Source organism: Schistocerca nitens, chromosome 2 (genome assembly GCF_023898315.1).
Source record: "Schistocerca nitens isolate TAMUIC-IGC-003100 chromosome 2, iqSchNite1.1, whole genome shotgun sequence".
Taxonomy (NCBI): Eukaryota; Metazoa; Arthropoda; class Insecta; order Orthoptera; family Acrididae; genus Schistocerca; species Schistocerca nitens.
Genome location: NC_064615.1, coordinates 941,183,579 through 941,201,746, shown reverse-complemented (window position 1 = coordinate 941,201,746; position 18,168 = coordinate 941,183,579). Strand labels below are relative to the sequence as shown.

General features: G+C 45.0%; 1 protein-coding gene across 1 annotated transcript in view; it reads right to left on the bottom strand.

Moving 5' to 3' along the window:
- Positions 1-13,698: 13,698 nt before the first annotated feature.
- Positions 13,699-18,168, bottom strand: part of LOC126235462 (potassium/sodium hyperpolarization-activated cyclic nucleotide-gated channel 4-like) — a 71,285-nt gene continuing 66,815 nt past the window's right edge. Inside the window, exon 4 of the mRNA XM_049944184.1 lies at positions 13,699-14,558. Coding sequence (XP_049800141.1) covers positions 13,944-14,558 — 615 coding nt within the window. The 3' untranslated portion in view covers positions 13,699-13,943. The remainder of the gene's footprint in view (positions 14,559-18,168) is intronic.

The window sequence follows — 18,168 nt, the reverse complement described above, 5'->3', positions numbered from 1 at the left end:
CTTGAATCCAAAATGGCGGATTTCAAGATGGCGGCCATGAATGACATTCACTCCAAAAGTTGCGGCTCCACGTCAAACCTATGTTCCCATCATCACATTTCAATTTTCCCTTTAATCTTCCAACTTATGAAGGTGTCCAAGGACTTTCGACTCGCCCTGTATTTATTCCAGTTGCGAATCACAATTTTTTATACCACGTTCTTAATTTCGGGCGGTAAAGATCATCTCCAGCCCTAAGTACACACAATTCCCCAAATCACACATTATTAGTCTGGTAATATGCTCCATAAAGTCAACATGCCTACTTGAACTTTGTATTTGGTACTCACATTTTATATAAATACGACGAAGCTTGTTTGGTTTTTTTACTCTGAATGTACCATTTAAACATATGGGGACAGGGGGTGTTTTCAGACGAATCACATTTTATGCTCCATCGGAACACCCTGCAACAAGCGTAGGGAAGTTCAGGCCGGAGAAGGGAGCGTTATAATCTGGGAAACGTTTTCGTTGCAATCCCTGGGTGACCTCTTCATTGTCGTAGGCACAGTGGATCAACACAAGTATGCACCTGTAGTTGGAGGCCATGTTCACCGCTACACGCAGCGTCTTTCTCCACGGCACGATGGCATCTACCAGCAGGGCAATGCAACGTGTCACACAGATCGCAGTGTACGTGCGAGGTTCGAAGAGCACCAGGGTGAGTTTACGGTACTCTCCTGTCCACCAAACTCATAGGATTTAAACCCAATCGGGAATCTATGGAGCCAAGTCGATCGGGCTTTTCGCGCCATGCATCCACAACTGAGGAACCTGGCGCATCTGGCCACGATACTGGAGTCGTCATGGCTCCACATCCCTTTTACTATCTCCCAGAGCCTTAGTGACTCTCTCCCTACATGTCAAGCTGCAAGGATTATTAAGGTTTTTGACAGGTGGTTACATTAACGCGACTGGACAGTGTAAAAATATCTTCCTGAATCACTGTGGATTTTTGCTGAGACTATAGAGCAAATCGTGTCTGTGGTATTTATCAGTTATTTTTATAGTATCATCTCGAGAGGTATGAAACTGCCTATGAATACTTAAGTAACAATATTAAGAACTTCTACACGTTATACGTACAGCATACTGCCCAAGACGTAAATCACTTGATATACACCAATGAATCAAATACGTAAGGGAACTGATATGTTGTCTATACTACAACCCACATGGTGATTCCAGTCTTACGACTTCCACCTCGTCAAATACAACCATCTCATTCAAATCATTTATACGCTACATTGTCTGGGATTAGCTTTCGAGCGCAAAACCAACTTAGAAAGCAAGTTCACTATCAACAAATATAACAGGCTGAACATGAAGGTCACATTGTATTGTATTGCATGTTAACCAGGGACCTAGAAACGACGGAGAGGGTCCGTCCCCGCCGCAGCCGCAGTGCTACACAACCCCACGACGACTACCGCAGTCCACTTCACCCCTCCGCCGCCCCACACCGAACCCAGGGTTATTGTACGGTTCGGCCCCCGTCGGACCCCCGCAGGGAATGTCTCACACCAGACGAGTGTAACCCCTATGTTTGCGTGGTAGGGTAATGGTGGTGTACGCGTAGGTGGAGAATTTGTTTGCGCAGCAATCGCCGACATAGTGTAACTGAGGCGGAATAAGGGGAACCAGCCCGCATTCGCCGAGGCAGATGGAAAACCTCCCAAAAACCATCCACAGACTGGCCGGTTCACCGCACCTCGACACAAATCCGCCGGGCGGATTCGTGCCGGGGACCGGGCGCTCCTTCCCGCCCGAAAAGCCGTGCGTTAGACCGCACGGCCAACCGTGCGGGCTGAAGGTCACATACTTCCACCACCATTGTAGTGTAGAAAAAATTTATCGAACTATAATTACCTTTGCCAATGTTTCTTTTATTTCCTCTTCTCCCAAGCTCCCTAAAAGTTATAAACTTGCTCTCCCACACACTACCTGGATAAATCTGCCATTTATGATATGAATCTCTCACCATAATTAAATTTTCAGATTGCCTCATTGCCTCGTAGTACTAGAGTACAGTGGAAATATTGTACATCAGACATTCTTGACTGGGTAATTACGTCGTGACTTCGTTCTACACTGAATCTGAACCGATGTCTTCATTTACTCACACTGTGACAATTAATTTCAACAGCTGATCCAGAAATCCATCCTGAAAGTATTGCTTCCCATCAGCTACGAGTATAGCCCCTTAACTTTCTATTCCCACCGTAAATCAAGTCTCCCTTTAAAAACCATTCCCTGTTTTGCAGAAAATTATCAGTACTGTGAACAATACTTTAGCTTGAAGATTATTTATATTTTTAAAATTTGGTAAGATTTCTCCTTAACTTTCGCAGAGTCGTTGTAATATTTATGTAAATATTACCTATTTATGATATCTTGGACATACCTCTTTTTAGCCTGCGCAAACGATGTAATATCGAAACGCGTAAGGCAATTTTCATCCAAAAGAAAAATGTAGATGAGGCAACTGAAGTTTCAAGAGGCAGAACGCTCAACAGTAACGGTAATCATGTATGCGACCTCTGAGACTCTCCACGCTACAGCTGAGGAAAATCGTCAACACATTTATAAAGTGGAGTTTTGGTCGAGAACAGTTAAGAAGTCAATGATTGCTTTAAGGCTTCGTATCTATTTCCTCCACACTTTACTGGATCACTGTACACCATGTATATAAGAGACATACTTCAAACATTCTCGGAAGATATTCCGCTTGAACTTCAAGTACATATGGGGTTCAAAGACGATGGAACACCAGCTCCCTTTGTACATCTTGCTCGTGAACGTCTAAGTCAAACGTTTCCTTGAAAGATATTATGAAGAGGATTCCCTCTGCCGTGACCGGGACGTCCATCAGATGTAAGTCTACTTCATTTCTTCTTGTGGTGTCACGCGTGTGAAAAATCTTCCGTACGTGACGCCTAAAGATCAGTTATTGCCAATAGTTTTCGCTGCATACGACACGTCTGAATAAAACCAGGGTTATTTATATGAGAACGAGAGAGCTTCGTGCGACGAAGTTATGCATGAATAGCAGCTGTGTGACACTACTTTCAAAACTTCTCGGGCAAGTGGTACAGAAATATAAAATTATTAAAGCAGAAAGTATCTGCTATTTTTACTATCGTCACCAGACCAACAGTAAATTTGAGATGTTACATTCCTGTTGGCTGCGCCCGATGTTTATTTAACGATTTTCTCTACGTTTCGCCGACACGAGAGGCTAGCATTGACGAAGGTTCTCCCTCTGGTGCTGTTATAGGACTGGAGGCGCAAAGGAGGTAACCACAACAGCACCAATAATTTTGTTCTCAAGACAATTGTTGCCGCACGAGGATTCTCTGTCACAAACTGATGTACACGGTCCAGTCACATTAATGTTGCCACCGCAGTATGTTCGAAGTCAACGTCCAGTAACCACTAACAGATAACAAGTGGCAGCACAGGCAATGGAGGATGTATAAAGCCTGTCTGGGGGATACGGACACAGCGCAGTCGTAGTTGTAATGCAGAAACTGAGAGATTTATCTGATGTCCAAACGGACGTGATCTCTGGCTTTTGGGCCAAGGGTGGAGGCATTTTCGAAACGGCTAAATTCGTAAACTATTCGAATGCCGCCGAGTCAATAGCGCTATCCAAAACCGGCGCCGAGGTAACTGTGGTGCACCACGGTCCACCCATGACTGGTGCTACGGAGATGTGCACAGGCGAATACACGTGCAACTGTTGAGCAGTTGAGCGCACAGGTGGAACTAGAGGCTACCAACGGTGCCTCCCCAACGGCCGTTCAGTCAAGGTTGCTGCGTCTGGTCTTCCCAGCAGGCGCCTGGTGCACGCACCCATGCTGACTGCTGTTCATCAGTGACAAAGGCTGGAATTTGCGTGCCAGTGCCGCAACTGGGTGTCCACTGAGTGACGGTTCAAATGGCTCTGAGCACTATATCGAAAGCTTCGACAACTAGGTAAAAATAATGAGCACGCTATAAACAATATGGTTCAAATGCCTCTGAGCACTATGGGACTTAACATCTGACGTCATCAGTCCCCTAGAACTTAGAGCTACTTAAACCTAACTAACCTAAGGCCATCACACACATCCATGCCCGAGGCAGGATTCGAACCCGCAACCGTAGCAGCAGCGCGGTTCCTCACTGAAGCGCCTAAAACCGCTCGGCCACAGCGGCCGGCCACTGAGTGACGAAAGGTGTCCTTTACAGATGAGCTATGTTTCATGCTCCATCGGTCAGATGGACGTTGCCATGTACGGTGTGAAACGTCCGAAAGTAACCACCCTGCAACAAGTGTCCGAAGCGTCCAGGCCGCAGGTGGGAGCGTTATCTCCTGAGGAATATTAGTTCGTTTATCCTGCGCGCGAAGGCTTCTACCATCGGGACAATACAACGTGTTACACAGCTAACAGCGTACGTGTATGGGTATGCAGAGTATCAGGACGAGTTTCCATTACTCTCCAGCCCACCAAATCTCCGGATTGTGATCTGTGTGATCACATCGATCGGCTTTTCGCGCGGTGTATCCTCAAACGAGAAACATAGCGCAGCTGGCAGCAGCATTGGAGTCGGCATGGTTCTTCCTGCACGTCTCGCAGCGGTCTGCCCTACAAAAGGTAGTTATTCAGGCTTTTGACAGGTGCTCACACTAATCTGCACAATGCACTTGACTTCCTCTGTCTTGCCTCAAAATTTTCATCACAGGAACACTTAGCATGTGACAATCTATGTTTTAGACGAAAATTATATTTCTTTCAGTAAGTCATATTCATTTTCACAAGGAATGTAACCTCCACAAAATGTCTCTTAATTAGATGATATAAAATTCTATTTTGTGTTTTAGAGAGAAACAATTTTGAAAAAAAGGCGGTTAGCCGTTTGATGCAACACGTTCAGAGCCGCTTCATAGTGAATGAATCTTTTTCCAAAGAAAATTCCGCACTGGCTGTATCAATGATTTTTATTAAATCTGCGACCGGTTTCGCACCACTTATCGGTGCATCCTCAGGCAACGCTATTTATAACAGGGTTACGTTGAACATTGCCCTGTAGCCACTCCCCACCCCTCACTCATCAGGCCGTGTCCGCTTCCGAGCTGCTCCTCTCAGCTTGCACGGTCATTGCCGCTCCCATCATTCAAAAATTTTTTTAAAAATATTTTTAAATTTTAACTACCGCTTACACCAGATGACGATATATTGGACGTGAATGGTGGGGAGTGGCTACACGTCAATGTTCAACGTTACCATGTTATAAATAGCGTTGCCTGAGGATGCACCGATAAGTGGTGCGAAACCGGTCGCAGACTTGATAAAAATCATTGATACAGCCAGTGCGGAATTTTCTTTGGAAAAATGTCGAAGTCTGGCTGTGGTTGCCCGACCTACCAAACAACATGAATGAATCCTATTTTCGTTCGCCATCACAGTTTGATTTCTAAGAAAACACTGCTATACTCCTTACCATTCACATGGCAAATGGTGTTGCCATCAGATTTTTGTGGTTTGTTCAGCCGGTTGACGTAAAATGCCGTAAGTTGTACTACACACGCACTTCATTTGCCATTGTATCCGTCACACAAGTATCCATATTGACGACTACGATGTTATTGTAACGCAATTTCAGACCCCACGCCATGAGAAAAAAAACTTTTCAAGTATATAAATAAAAAAACTACTGAAGGACGTTTTCAACACTTTAGGACTTATAACTCTGCTATACTAATCTTGCTTGTCCACACGACAGGGGAATATTTTTAAGTCTATGATAAATTCATTTTAAAATACTGGGCTGATACATACGTTCGTAGCGTTTTTTTCGTAGGTTGTGTTACAGGAATGAGACAGAAGTGATGACTCTGCAGGACCTGACCATCATTTTGCAGGACAATGCTCAAGCACGTACAGTGCAAGCTGTTACTGATTTGTTTGACTAACGGGGCTACTAAGTGCTATACCACCTACTGCATCCCCTGACGTAAGCCCTCATCAGTTCAACTCGATTTCTAAACTGAAGGAAACACTTCACGGCATTCGCTTCAGAACTGCTACAAATTCGTCGGGCATTAGACGGCGCCGCTCGAACTGTCAACATAACTGGCACTGTTAAGAGTATCCTACGACTTCCACATCGCTGGCAACGGGTTATACACAATGCTGGTGACTACTTTGAAGGTCAGTAGAACTTTGAAACACGTGTCTATTTTGTACGAACCGTAAATAAATAGTTTCCAATATTAAAGTTCCAACCCTCGTACATAACAATATTATACTCTTCTCTTCACGATTTGCAACAGTCCACCCACGCTGGGATATCTTTTCGATTACGCGATTGTAGAAATTACGTGGTTTTGAGGAGAAGAACTCGTCGAGCCATGTTCGGAGCGCATTTTCATCCGGAATGGAACTCCAGTGCAGGTTGTTCGATAGGGAGCGGAAAAGGTGAAAAGCTGGGAGCGCAACACCAGGTGAATAAGGTGTGTACCGAATGACTTCCCAACCCAGACAAACCCTCTGTTGTGTTTCTTGCGTCTATCAGAAGGCGGTGCGCGTTATCGTGGAGTAGCATCACTTCCCGCAGTCTTCCTGCTCGTTGTTCTTGGACTGTGTCTGCAAGACGTCTCACTTGTAGACAATAAATGTCAACAGCGTTGGTTACACCTCGGGGAAGCAATTCCTAGTACACCACATTGTCGCTGTTCCACCAGATACATAACGTTATCTCTTGTTGATGCAGGGACGTCTTTTACGGGAAGTTTCTGCTTTGTTTGGCCTCAACAATTACTTTGTTTTCCTTATGTTGACATACAGACACCATTTCTCGTAACGAGTAAAGAAACAGGATAGGAATGGTCAGTGTTGATCACGAACCAACAGATGACGAGCAAGCACAGATGCACATGTCGCCACCCCACTGATTTTTGTGATTTTTGCTTAGAGGATGTGGTACTCATATATTCGATTTTTCAGTCATCTCCACCTGATTGTGGAATAATGACAGTTCATCGCATCTCCCAGTTCTCGAGTAAACTGACGTGTATCATCGTGGATTAATGCGTTTAAACTATCTTTATCAAACACCGAGTCAATAATGTCAACAAGACCCCCCTTAAAAAGAGAAAACCATGTTCTTGCCGTATTCTGTCCAATGACGTTATCCCTATTCAGGGAGCAAATGTTTGTGTATACCTCGGCTGCTGCCAACCCTCAACTGAACACAAATGGAAGAATATGTTCGAAATGTTCCGATTTCTCCACTTGGCACTCCATTTTCTAACATCTACAGCAGAGCACACTATCTCCAAATGACAAAACGATAATATGTAAACTGAAATAGCAACAGTGAACAGCCGGCCGGAGTGGCCGAGCGGTTCTAGGCGCTACAGTCTGGAACCGCGCGACCGCTACGGTCACAGGTTCGAATCCCGCCTCGGGCATGGATGTGTGTGCTGTCCGTAGGTTGGTTAGGTTTAAGTAGTTCTAAGTTCTAGGGGACTGATGACCTTAGAAGTTAAGTCCCATAGTGCTCAGAGCCATTTGAACCATTTTTTGAACAGTGAACTACAAATGAAAAATGAAAATCGATGAATACACACATAGCAGCCGGAATACCAACATGTAAAACAAGAACCTTACGAGCGTATGCACTAGCCTAACACTAAAATAATCAAAATACGATCAGTTCTAAATGTTTAGTTTGCCAGACTGTGTAGCGTTTACACGTAGAAGACAAGGTGCCTTTGAGGAAATTACATATAGAATAATTATTTATTATTCAAGATATTAATATGTTGCATATTGCACCTCACACACGTCTTCTTTGCTTAGTTAGAATCTTTGCTCAATAGGAAGCGAATGATTTCTTTATATCTTTGCGTAATGGATACTCTACGCATTGAAAACAAAATCATCAAGCGTAAAAACATGTGTGACGTACTAACTGATATTAAGAATATTATGAAGTGTGCCACAGTGATGTGTGGCGTTCGTTATACAACAACGTTTACATAGCCCTGGATAACCATAAGGACCACAACAAAACAAATCGTCATCCTCTGGGACACATGTAAGTGTATTGAGTTGTTTCATCTTATATCTAAATAAATACAACAACATTAACATATTTTTATTAATGAAACAACATATAAAGTGCAGTAAATATTCAAATATTCTTGTGCAGTGCAGGATCAGACGACATGATGTTAACTAAAACATCAGTGTAACAGGGTACGTTAGTTAATTATCTGAAGATGAGTATGGTAGTCAGAAATTGGTTATGGCACTGAAATAAAGATTTCTTAAAGTATTGACTAACTGCTTTATTCACCAACGAACAGTAATAACGTTTGTAAAGTGCAAATAGGTAGGAAGGATTTTTTTTTCTTTTTCGTTTTTAACAAGTGTGACAATACCAAAAACAACAGAGCACTCAGACTGAAAACGTAGATCAGGAAAAAAGTCATTTAATTGTGTCTCCAAATCAAGAGCTAACTGGTCATTTTTATAGCGATTTTTGAATTCAGCAGCACAAATACACAATAATGTGCTACTTTCGAGAACGAAGCAAATACAGCGTGCATTATTAGCAGTGTGTATAGTGCAGTACGAGATCACTGCGATACGTGTTTATACAATGCATATTACACTGAGGTGATAAAAGTAATGGGACAGCGATATGCACATAAACAGCTGGCGGTAATATCGTGTACACAAGGTACAAAAAGGCAGTACATTGGCGGAGCTGTCATTTGTACTCAGGACAATCATGTGATCTTTGCCGTACAACAGGAATTAACAAACTTGAATGCGGAATGGTAGTTGGAGCTAGACGCAAGGTACATTCCATTTCGGATATCCTTAGGGAATTCAATGTTACGAGATCCACAGGGTCAAGAGTGTGCCGAGAATACCACATTTCAGGCAATACCTCACACCACGGACAACGGCCGATGGCCTTCACTTAACAACAGAGAGCAGCGGCGTTTACATAGAGATGTAAGAGCTTACACTCGAGCAACACTCCATGAAATACCCGCAGAAATCAGTGTGGGCCGTACGACGGACGTATTCGTTAGAACAGCGCAAAGAAATTTGCCGTTAATGGACTATGGCCGCAGAGGGCCGACGCAAGTGCCTTTGCTAACAGCACGACATCGCTTGCACCGCCTCTCCTGGTCTCGCGACCTATAGGTTGGGCCCTAGACGACTGTAAAACCGTGGCCCAGTCAGGTGAGCCCCGATTTCAGGTGGTAAGAATTGATGGTAGGATTCGAGTGTGGTGCAGACCCCACGAACCCAAGTTGTCAATAAGGCACTGTGCAAGCTGGTGATGGCTCCATAATAGTGTCAGCTGTGTTTACAAGGAATGGATTGGGTCCTCTGGTCCAAGTGAACCGATTATTGACTGGAAGTCGTTATGTTCGCCTTCGTTGAGACCAGCTGCAGCCATTCATGGATTTGATGTTCCAAAACAACGATGGAAGTTTTATGGATGACAATTCGCCGTGTCACCGGGCCACATTTGTTTGCAATTCTGAGCCAAGTTTGAAGAACATTCTGAGCTGTTCGGGCGATTAGTTTGACCAACCAGATCACGTGACATGAATCCCATCGAACATTTATGGGACATAATCGAGAGGTCAGTTCGTGCGCAAAATCGTGCGCCCTTCCAAAATTATGGGCCGCTATAGAGGAAACATGGCTTTATATTTCTGCAGGGGCCATCCAACGATTTGTTGGGTGCGTCCCACGTCTAGTTGCTACTCTACGAAGGGATGAAGATGGTCCGAGACGATATTAGGAGACATCCCGTGACTTCTGCGACCTCAGCGTATAATAATAAGCAATACTGGTAAACGATCATTTGTCTACCGGAACATTTATGCATTTTAATTATTCTGTACTTTGGCACGACTGCACCTTAGTATTTGATATTAATTTCAACTACCCGTTATTGAGATGAAAGGGTCTTAACAGACGGACAGAATGAGAGACTACGAACAAAGTGATCTTATAAGGATTCCACTTTTATCAATTGAGGTACGGAATTCTAAAATGAACTGCACTGCAAATTGTATGCTTGCGTATATTGCAACATATACAGCGTGAGTCACCTAACGTTACCGCTGGATGTATTTCGTAAACCACATCAAATACTGACGAACCGATTCCACAGACCGAACGTGAGGAGAGGGGCTAGTGTAATTGTTTAATACAAACCATACAAAAATGCACGGAAGTATGTTTTTCAACACAAACCTACGTTCTTTTTAAATGGAACCACGTTAGTTTTGTTAGCACATCTGAACATATAAACAAATACGTAATCAGTGCCGTTTGTTGCATTGTAAAATGTTAATTACATCCGGAGATATTGTAACCTAAAGTTGACGCTTGAATCCTCCGACGTTCAGTTGCGTGTTGTAACAAACACGGGCCACGGTCGGCGAGCAGCATCTGCAGGGACACGTTTACGATGACGACCGTGTTTACGAGTGTGGCTCTAATGCACTGTTGTGGTTTGGTCTAGCTGTCGCAGTGTCAGCATGTAGCGCTTGCCGCTATTGTTATTCTGTATTCGTCTCCGCACGCAGACCAACTGTAGTACACCGTGTTAACAGACGTCTGTGATAGTGTAGTGTTGTAGGAACTGTGACCATGGTGTATTCGAACTCTGAAAAGGCGGAGATGATATCTATGGCGAGTGTCGACGAAATGCAGCTGAAGCCTGCAGGGTGTATGCAGATCGGTACCCGGACAGAGAGCATCCAACGTGCCGCACATTGCAAAACATCTACCGCCAACTGTATGCAACAGGTATGGTCGTAGCACGCAAACGGGTCCGTAACAGGCCCGTCACAGGAGAAGCGGGTGCAGTTGGTGTGTTAGCTGCTGTTGCCATGAACCCACAAATGAGTACACGGGAAATTGCGAGAGCCGGTGGACTGAGTCAAAGTAGTGTCATGCGCATACTGCATCGTCACCGCTTTCACCCGTTTCATGTGTCGCTACATCAGCAATTACATGGTGATGACTTTAATCATCGAGTGCAATTCTGTCAATGGGCATTAACACAGAATGCGTTGCAGTTCTACCTGTTTACCGATGAAGCGGGTTTCACAAACCACGGGGCAGTGAATCTACAGAACATGCATTACTGGTCCGTGGACAATCCTCGCTGGCTCAGACAGGTAGAGCGACAGCGACTGTGGACTAAATGTATGGTGTGGAATAATTGGCGACCACCTCATTGGTCCTCACTTCATTGCAGGGGCCCAAACAGCTGCAACATACATCGTGTTTCTACAGAATGATCTGCCAACGTTGCTCGAAAATGTCCCACTGGAAACGCGTCGACGTACGTGGTATCAGAATGATGGTGCACCTGCACATTCCGCAATTAACACTAGGCTGACCCTTGACAGGATGTTCGACGGGCGTTTCATAGGACGTGTAAGACGCTTAAATTGGCCAGCCAGTTCTCCTGATCTTACACCTCTGGACTTCTTTCTGTGGGGTACGTTAAAGGAGAATGTGTACCGTGATGTGCCTACAACCCCAGAGGATATGAAACAACGTATTGTGGCAGCCTGCGGCGACATTACACCAGATGTACTGCGGCGTGTACGACATTCATTACGCCAGAGATTGCAATTGAGTGCAGCAAATGATGGCCACCACATTGAACATCTATTGGCCTGACATGTCGGGACACACTCTATTCCACTCCGTAATTGAAACGGAAACCACGTGTGTACGTGTACCTCACCCCTCATGGTAATGTACATGTGCGTCAGTGAAAAAGACCAATAAAAAGGTGTTAGCATGTGGACGTAATGTGCTGTTCCAGTCTCTTCTGTGCCTAAGGTCCATCACCGTTCCCTTTGGATCCCTACGTAATTCGGTGCTCTCCGATACACATGATCGAACAGCGGAGGAGTGGTACTCAAGCGTCAACTATAGGTTACAATATATCCGGATGTAATTAACATTTTACAATGCAACAATCGGCACTGCAAACGGCACTGATTACGTATTTGTTTATATGTTCAGATGTGCTAACAAAACTAACGGGGTTCCATTTAAAAAACGTAGGTTTGTGTTAAAAAACATACTTCCGTGCATTTTTGTATGGTTTGTATTAACCAATTACACTAGCCCCTCTCCTCACGTTCGGTCAGTGGAATCGATTCGTCAGTATTTTATGTGGTTTACGAAATGTATCCAGTGGTAATGTTAGGTGACTCACCCTGTATAAGGCATAATTGAACAGCAGCGCACTACGACTGTTTACGGTATACTGAGCGCTCGAAAATCCCGAATTATGTCATATATATCGAGAGGTTCGAGAACTATGTAAAAATAATGAGCACGCTATAAACAAAATGGTTCAAATGGTTCTGAGGGCTATGGGACGTAACATCTGAGGTCATCAGTCCCCTAGAACTTACAACTACTTAAACCTAACTGAACTAAGGACATCACACACACCCATGCCCGAGGCAGGATTCGAGCCTGTCACCGTAGCAGTCGCGCGCTTCCGGACTGAAGCGCATAGAACCGCTCGCTCACTGCGGCCGGCAAGCTATAAACGCAAGAAGAAGTTTGAAACTTTTGAATATCCCGAGTAACAAAGATAATTGTTGTGTGTTGCTTGATGTGAATAACATTCAGTAATTGATTCCTTGGTACAGTAACATCTATGGAGCATGCTTGCGATTTAATTACTCGGAAGAAAAAATATATGATATAAAAAGATCTACTGACCACTAATCTAAAGACATTTTGCTAACACATTGTTGTTCCATAACATTACCAGTTTCGAACTTTTGTTCATCATGAAATGCCTGCATATCAGGATGAACTGCTGATTGGTTGTTTTGCTTGGCCGGCCGAAGTGGCCGTGCGGTTAAAGGCGCTGCAGTATGGAACCGCAAAACCGCTACGGTCGCAGGTTCGAATCCTGCCTCGGGCATGGATGTTTGTGATGTCATTAGGTTAGTTAGGTTTAACTAGTTCTAAGTTCTAGGGGACTAATGACCTCAGCAGTTGAGTCCCATAGTGCTCAGAGCCATTTGAACCATTTTGTTTTGCTTGCCATGGTACCAGTGAGCGTGTTTTGATAGCTTTAAAGACTTGAGTTTCTGTTATTTTTTCTGTTCCACACAGTAATCCCATCGTAAACGTGTCCTAGGGTTATAGAAACAATCAGAAAAACACAAAGCAAAAGATGGGTCAGCACTAGCATTTTTACAGAATCTGATGTCACACACAATTCACGTGTTTTGCATGAATATTGCTGAAAGTTGTCATTGCGACAGGGAACTTTCAAACCACGTAAAAGATGAGCAATGTCGGTGACCCGTTGTATGATTGCTTCCATGGATAGAGGAAAAAATGGTTCAAATGGCTCTGAGCACTATGGGACTTAACTTCTGAGGTCATCAGTCCCCTAGACTTAGAACTACGTAAACCTAATAACCTAAGGACATAACACACATCCATGCCAGAGGCAGGATTCGAACCTGCGACCGTAGCGGTCGCGCGATTCCAGGCTGTGGCGCCTTTAACCGCTTGGCGACCCCGGCCGGCTATACAGGAGGAGAGGACTAATGTAGCTACGTAAATGAAAGAAATATTACTTTTAGGTGATTCAAGAATGTACAGATTTATTTAAAACGTTGGCAAAGAAGAAATTGTGTACAAAGAATAGCTCTAAAGTAATATTTATTGCGAATACATAGCGTAAATGAGCATGATCGTGATATTCTTATCATCTAAGAGAGAAGCACTTGTTTCTTTGGTGAATCGAAGGTGAACCTGGAGACCTAAGAATTGATTCACAGCCTTAGACAGACGTGCCGCGCAGTTTCGCGGAGCGCTTCAGGCGATGCGCGTGAGCCCGGCCTGCTGGTAGGCGAAGACGGGCGCCCCCTGGGGCAGCAGGTCTTGGTAGTGGAAGCGTGCCAGGTAACCCGGGTCGACTGGCACGGGGGCGGCGCCGGGCAGCGTGAGGCGCTCGGGCAGCAGTGAGAAGGAGGCGGGCGCGGGGCCGTGCGCGTAGGCGATGCGCTGCAGGCGGCCGTCCGGCAGCAGCACGAAGTAGACGCCCGCCTCCGAGTCCTCCAGCGGCTCGCGCTGCGCCTGCGACCGCGCGCCGGCCGCGCCCAAGTCCGCGTCGGCCGCCTCCGTGGTCGTGGCCGCCTCCGCGGTCGTCGTCTCGGCGGCCTCGGTGGTCGTGGCCGGCGGGCCGTACTGCTGCGGCGGCGGCGCGTACAGCCCGGCGGAGCGCGACGACGCGGGCAGGAAGAACTGCCGGCCCTCGGGACGCCAGCCGGAAGCCGGGTATGGGGCTTCCGGCTCGGGCCGAGCGGAAGCGCCACCTGCCAGCAGGGCGAGAGCCGTCACCACCAAGAGATGCTGCATGTCGCTGTCAGGGGGGTTCGGCTGGCGACTGATAACAGCTCCGGACACCGCGGGCCGTTTTATAGTCGGCGGCTAGCATTGACCCCGTAGCGATGCGCGCAGGACCGTTGCCGCGCTGACCGAATGAGGCGGCGTACTTGGAAGGACAGACGTGATGAGCCTCCCAAAGTCCGATGTGTGGCCATATCAAACGCCCGCCACGGTCGTATGAAACGCTTCTTGTACATCTTAATTCTTCATTGGAAATTTTATAAACAGTGTCACTCCCGCGAGTTGTCGTCTTTTCTCTGGTGTACTGCCAGATATTTTCAATTTCGTATTTGTAATGTGTAGATGGAATCGGTCCATGCAAGTATTGCTGATCTCATGTTTCATGCGATGCCCAGTCTCTGTTAATCTATTAAGTATGATAGGTCGTGGGCGATTATTGCACCACGTAAAACTTTTAACGAAGTACATTTACACAGAAAAAACGTAACACAAGTAATCTAGCTAATTAGCACAAATACGCTGCAGCGCCAAAGAAACTGGTATTCAGATACAGATATATGTAAACAGGCAGAATACGGCGCTGCGGTCGGCAATGGCTGCATGAGACAACAAGTGTCTCGCCAATTGTTAGATCTGCTATTGCTGCTACAGGTTATCAAGATTTAAGTGGTTTCAAGATGGTTCAAATGGCTCTGAGCACTATGGGACTTAACATCTGTGGTCATCAGTCCCCTAGAACTTAGAACTACTTAAACCTAACTAATCTAAGGACATCACGCACATCCAAGCCCGAGGCAGGATTCGAACCTGCGACCGTAGCGGTCGCGCGGTTCCAGACTGAAGCGCCTAGAACCGCTCGGCCACACCGGCCGGTGGCAATCACATATTAAGAAGACTGTGAAACGTGTTGTATAGCACTATTATTTAGCTCTTATGTCGAGTAGTAATGGAGCTACAGAAAAATTTAACCCCAGAGTAAAAGTGTGTGAGGAATACATTTCTAGTCGGCCGGGGTGGCCGAGGGGTTCTAGGCGCTACAGTCTGGAACTGCGCGACGGCTACGGTCGCAGGTTTTAATCCTGCCTCGGGCATGGATGTGTGTGATGTCCTTAGGTTAGTTAGATTTAAGTAGTTCTAAGTTCTAGGGGACTTACGACCTCAGAAGTTAAGTCCCATAGTGCTCAAAGCCAATACATTTCTATACCTTTTCCATGGATGATACCAGTCTTCTCGCTGAAAACAAGAAAGGAAGGTGGATTTAATGTTGATGAGGCGATGAGGTGGACAAGTTGTCCTATCCAGTATTTGAGTTATCCAAAATCTAAAAGAAGGGAAAAGAAACAGAACAGGAATTACAAGGAGAATGACAATGACCAGCCGCACAGTCCATGACTGCAGCGCCTTAGACTGCTGACACAGTATCTCGGAGGTAGCGATGAAGTGGGGATTTTCCCATACGGCCACTTCACGTGTGTGCCGTGAATATCAGGGATCCAAAATCGCTGCAGCCGGAAAAAGTTCCTGCAAGAACGGGACCAACGACAACTGAAGAGAATCGTTCCACGTGACAGATGTGTAACCCTTCCGCAAACTGCAGCATATTTCAATGCTGGGCTATCAACAACTGTCAGCTTGTAAACCATTCAACGAAACATCATTAATGTGGGCTTTTGGAAGTAAAGGCCCATTCGTATAACCTTGATGACTGGACGACACAAAGCTTTACGCCTGGCCTGCGTCCGTCAACACCAACAAATCTACTGTTGATGACTGCAAATATGTTGCCTCCCCGCAAGAGTCTCGTTTCAAATTGTATCGAGAGGATGGACGTGTAGGGGTATGGAGACAACCTCACGAATCCATGCACCCTGCATGTCAGCAGTGGACTGTTTAAGTTGGTGGAGACTCTGTATTGGTGTGGGGCATGTGCAGCTGGTGTTATATGGGACCCCTGATACGTCTAGATACGACTCTGACAGGTGACACGTACATAAGCATCCTGTCTGATCACCTGCATTCATTCATGTCCATTGCGCATTCCGACGGACTTGGGCAATTCCAGCAGGACAATGCGACACCACACACGTCCAGAATTGCTACAGAGTTGCTCCAAGAATACTGTTATGAGTTAAAACACTTCTGCTGGTCACCAAACTCCCCAGAAATGGATATTATTGAACATACCTGGGATGCCTTGCAACGTGCTGTTCAGAAGATATCTCCACCTTCTCGTACTCTTAGGGATTTATGAACAACCCTGCAGGATTCATGGTGTGAATTTCCTCCATCACTACTTCAGACATCAGTCCATGCCACGTCGTTTTGTAGCATTTCTGCGTGCTCGCGGGAGCCCTACACGATATTAGGCAGGTGTACCAGTTCCTTTGACTATTCAGTGGATAATTACGAGGTCGTGCGGTAGCGTTCTCGCTTCCCGCGCCCGGGTTCCCGCGTTCGATTCCCGGCGGGGTCAGGGATTTTCTCTGCCTCGTGATGACTGGGTGTTGTGTGCTGTCCTTAGGTTAGTTAGGATTAAGTAGTTCTAAGTTCTAGGGGACTGATGACCATAGATGTTAAGTCCCATAGTGCTCAGAGCCATTTTTCGATAATGGCGAGACAAAAATAATATCGCATACAACGAACGACACTAAATGCAGAAATAGTAATACATAGATAAAGGAAAATAGAAACCTGTCTATAGATTAAGTAGGATAGATCGCTGCCGGTTATTGTACCAGGTGCCACGTTAAACCTCTTGTAAGGTTTTCGTATGTACTGGGACAAAGACGCATGAGCGCGCTGCACAAGTAGTGAATAGGAGCCTTGACTCTGTGTTTAAGATAATCTGTGGTGCGATTATTTGGCATTCAATTTTGCAGCACTGGAGCATTCTTATTTGACGCTTAGTAGGGAACAACTGAGCTCTTAGAGAACGAGATTTGATGTTCGAGAATCTGAGAGAAATTATCTGGAACACTTTGTTAAGGAGATGAAAACTCGTTTGTAAACCTATTTTATTGATTTTATTGATGGAGAAGATTTTTGGAGGAATTTTTCAAGGTAACCAATGCTCGCATAAGAATGAAATGTTTGTTTTTCAGAACTATTAATTGGAGAAAACGTATGTCACTTAGGTAACTAATAATTTTTGTAATTTGTGTTAATTTTATCTCTTTGTTTTCATTATTTCACAAATTACGTAATTGCTTTAAATGGTTGTAATTTGTGTAATGGGCGAATTTTGTTAGAGTCTTCTTATGTTGTACACTCTTTAACAATAATCAGAGTTAATTTTTCGAGCATGGTTTTCTCTAAAGTAAAATCCTCCTCCATCGTTCTTAGTAAAGTTTTAAATGTTTTGTCGCGTGTACGTGGCATCTTTCACCATACGCAGCCACACATTTTTTCTGACAAGCAAAGAAAAATTTAGAGAATAGATTATTTTTTTAGCTGCTGCATTTGCTGGTTTCTATTTGCTCTCGAGAACATCAGCACACCAGACAAAGAATTGCGTGTTTGGCAAGAGGTAAGTTACTTTTTTTTTCAGGGCAGATCACTCTGCATTCTCGTGAGCAAACAGTACATAAACAGAATTTTCAGTTGTTGTGCTAAATAAGCAGACTGATCGATAGTGAACAGCAGAGGTACTCTTAAACAGTTATTTTCCTCAGAGTTGAGCAGTGTTTTATTT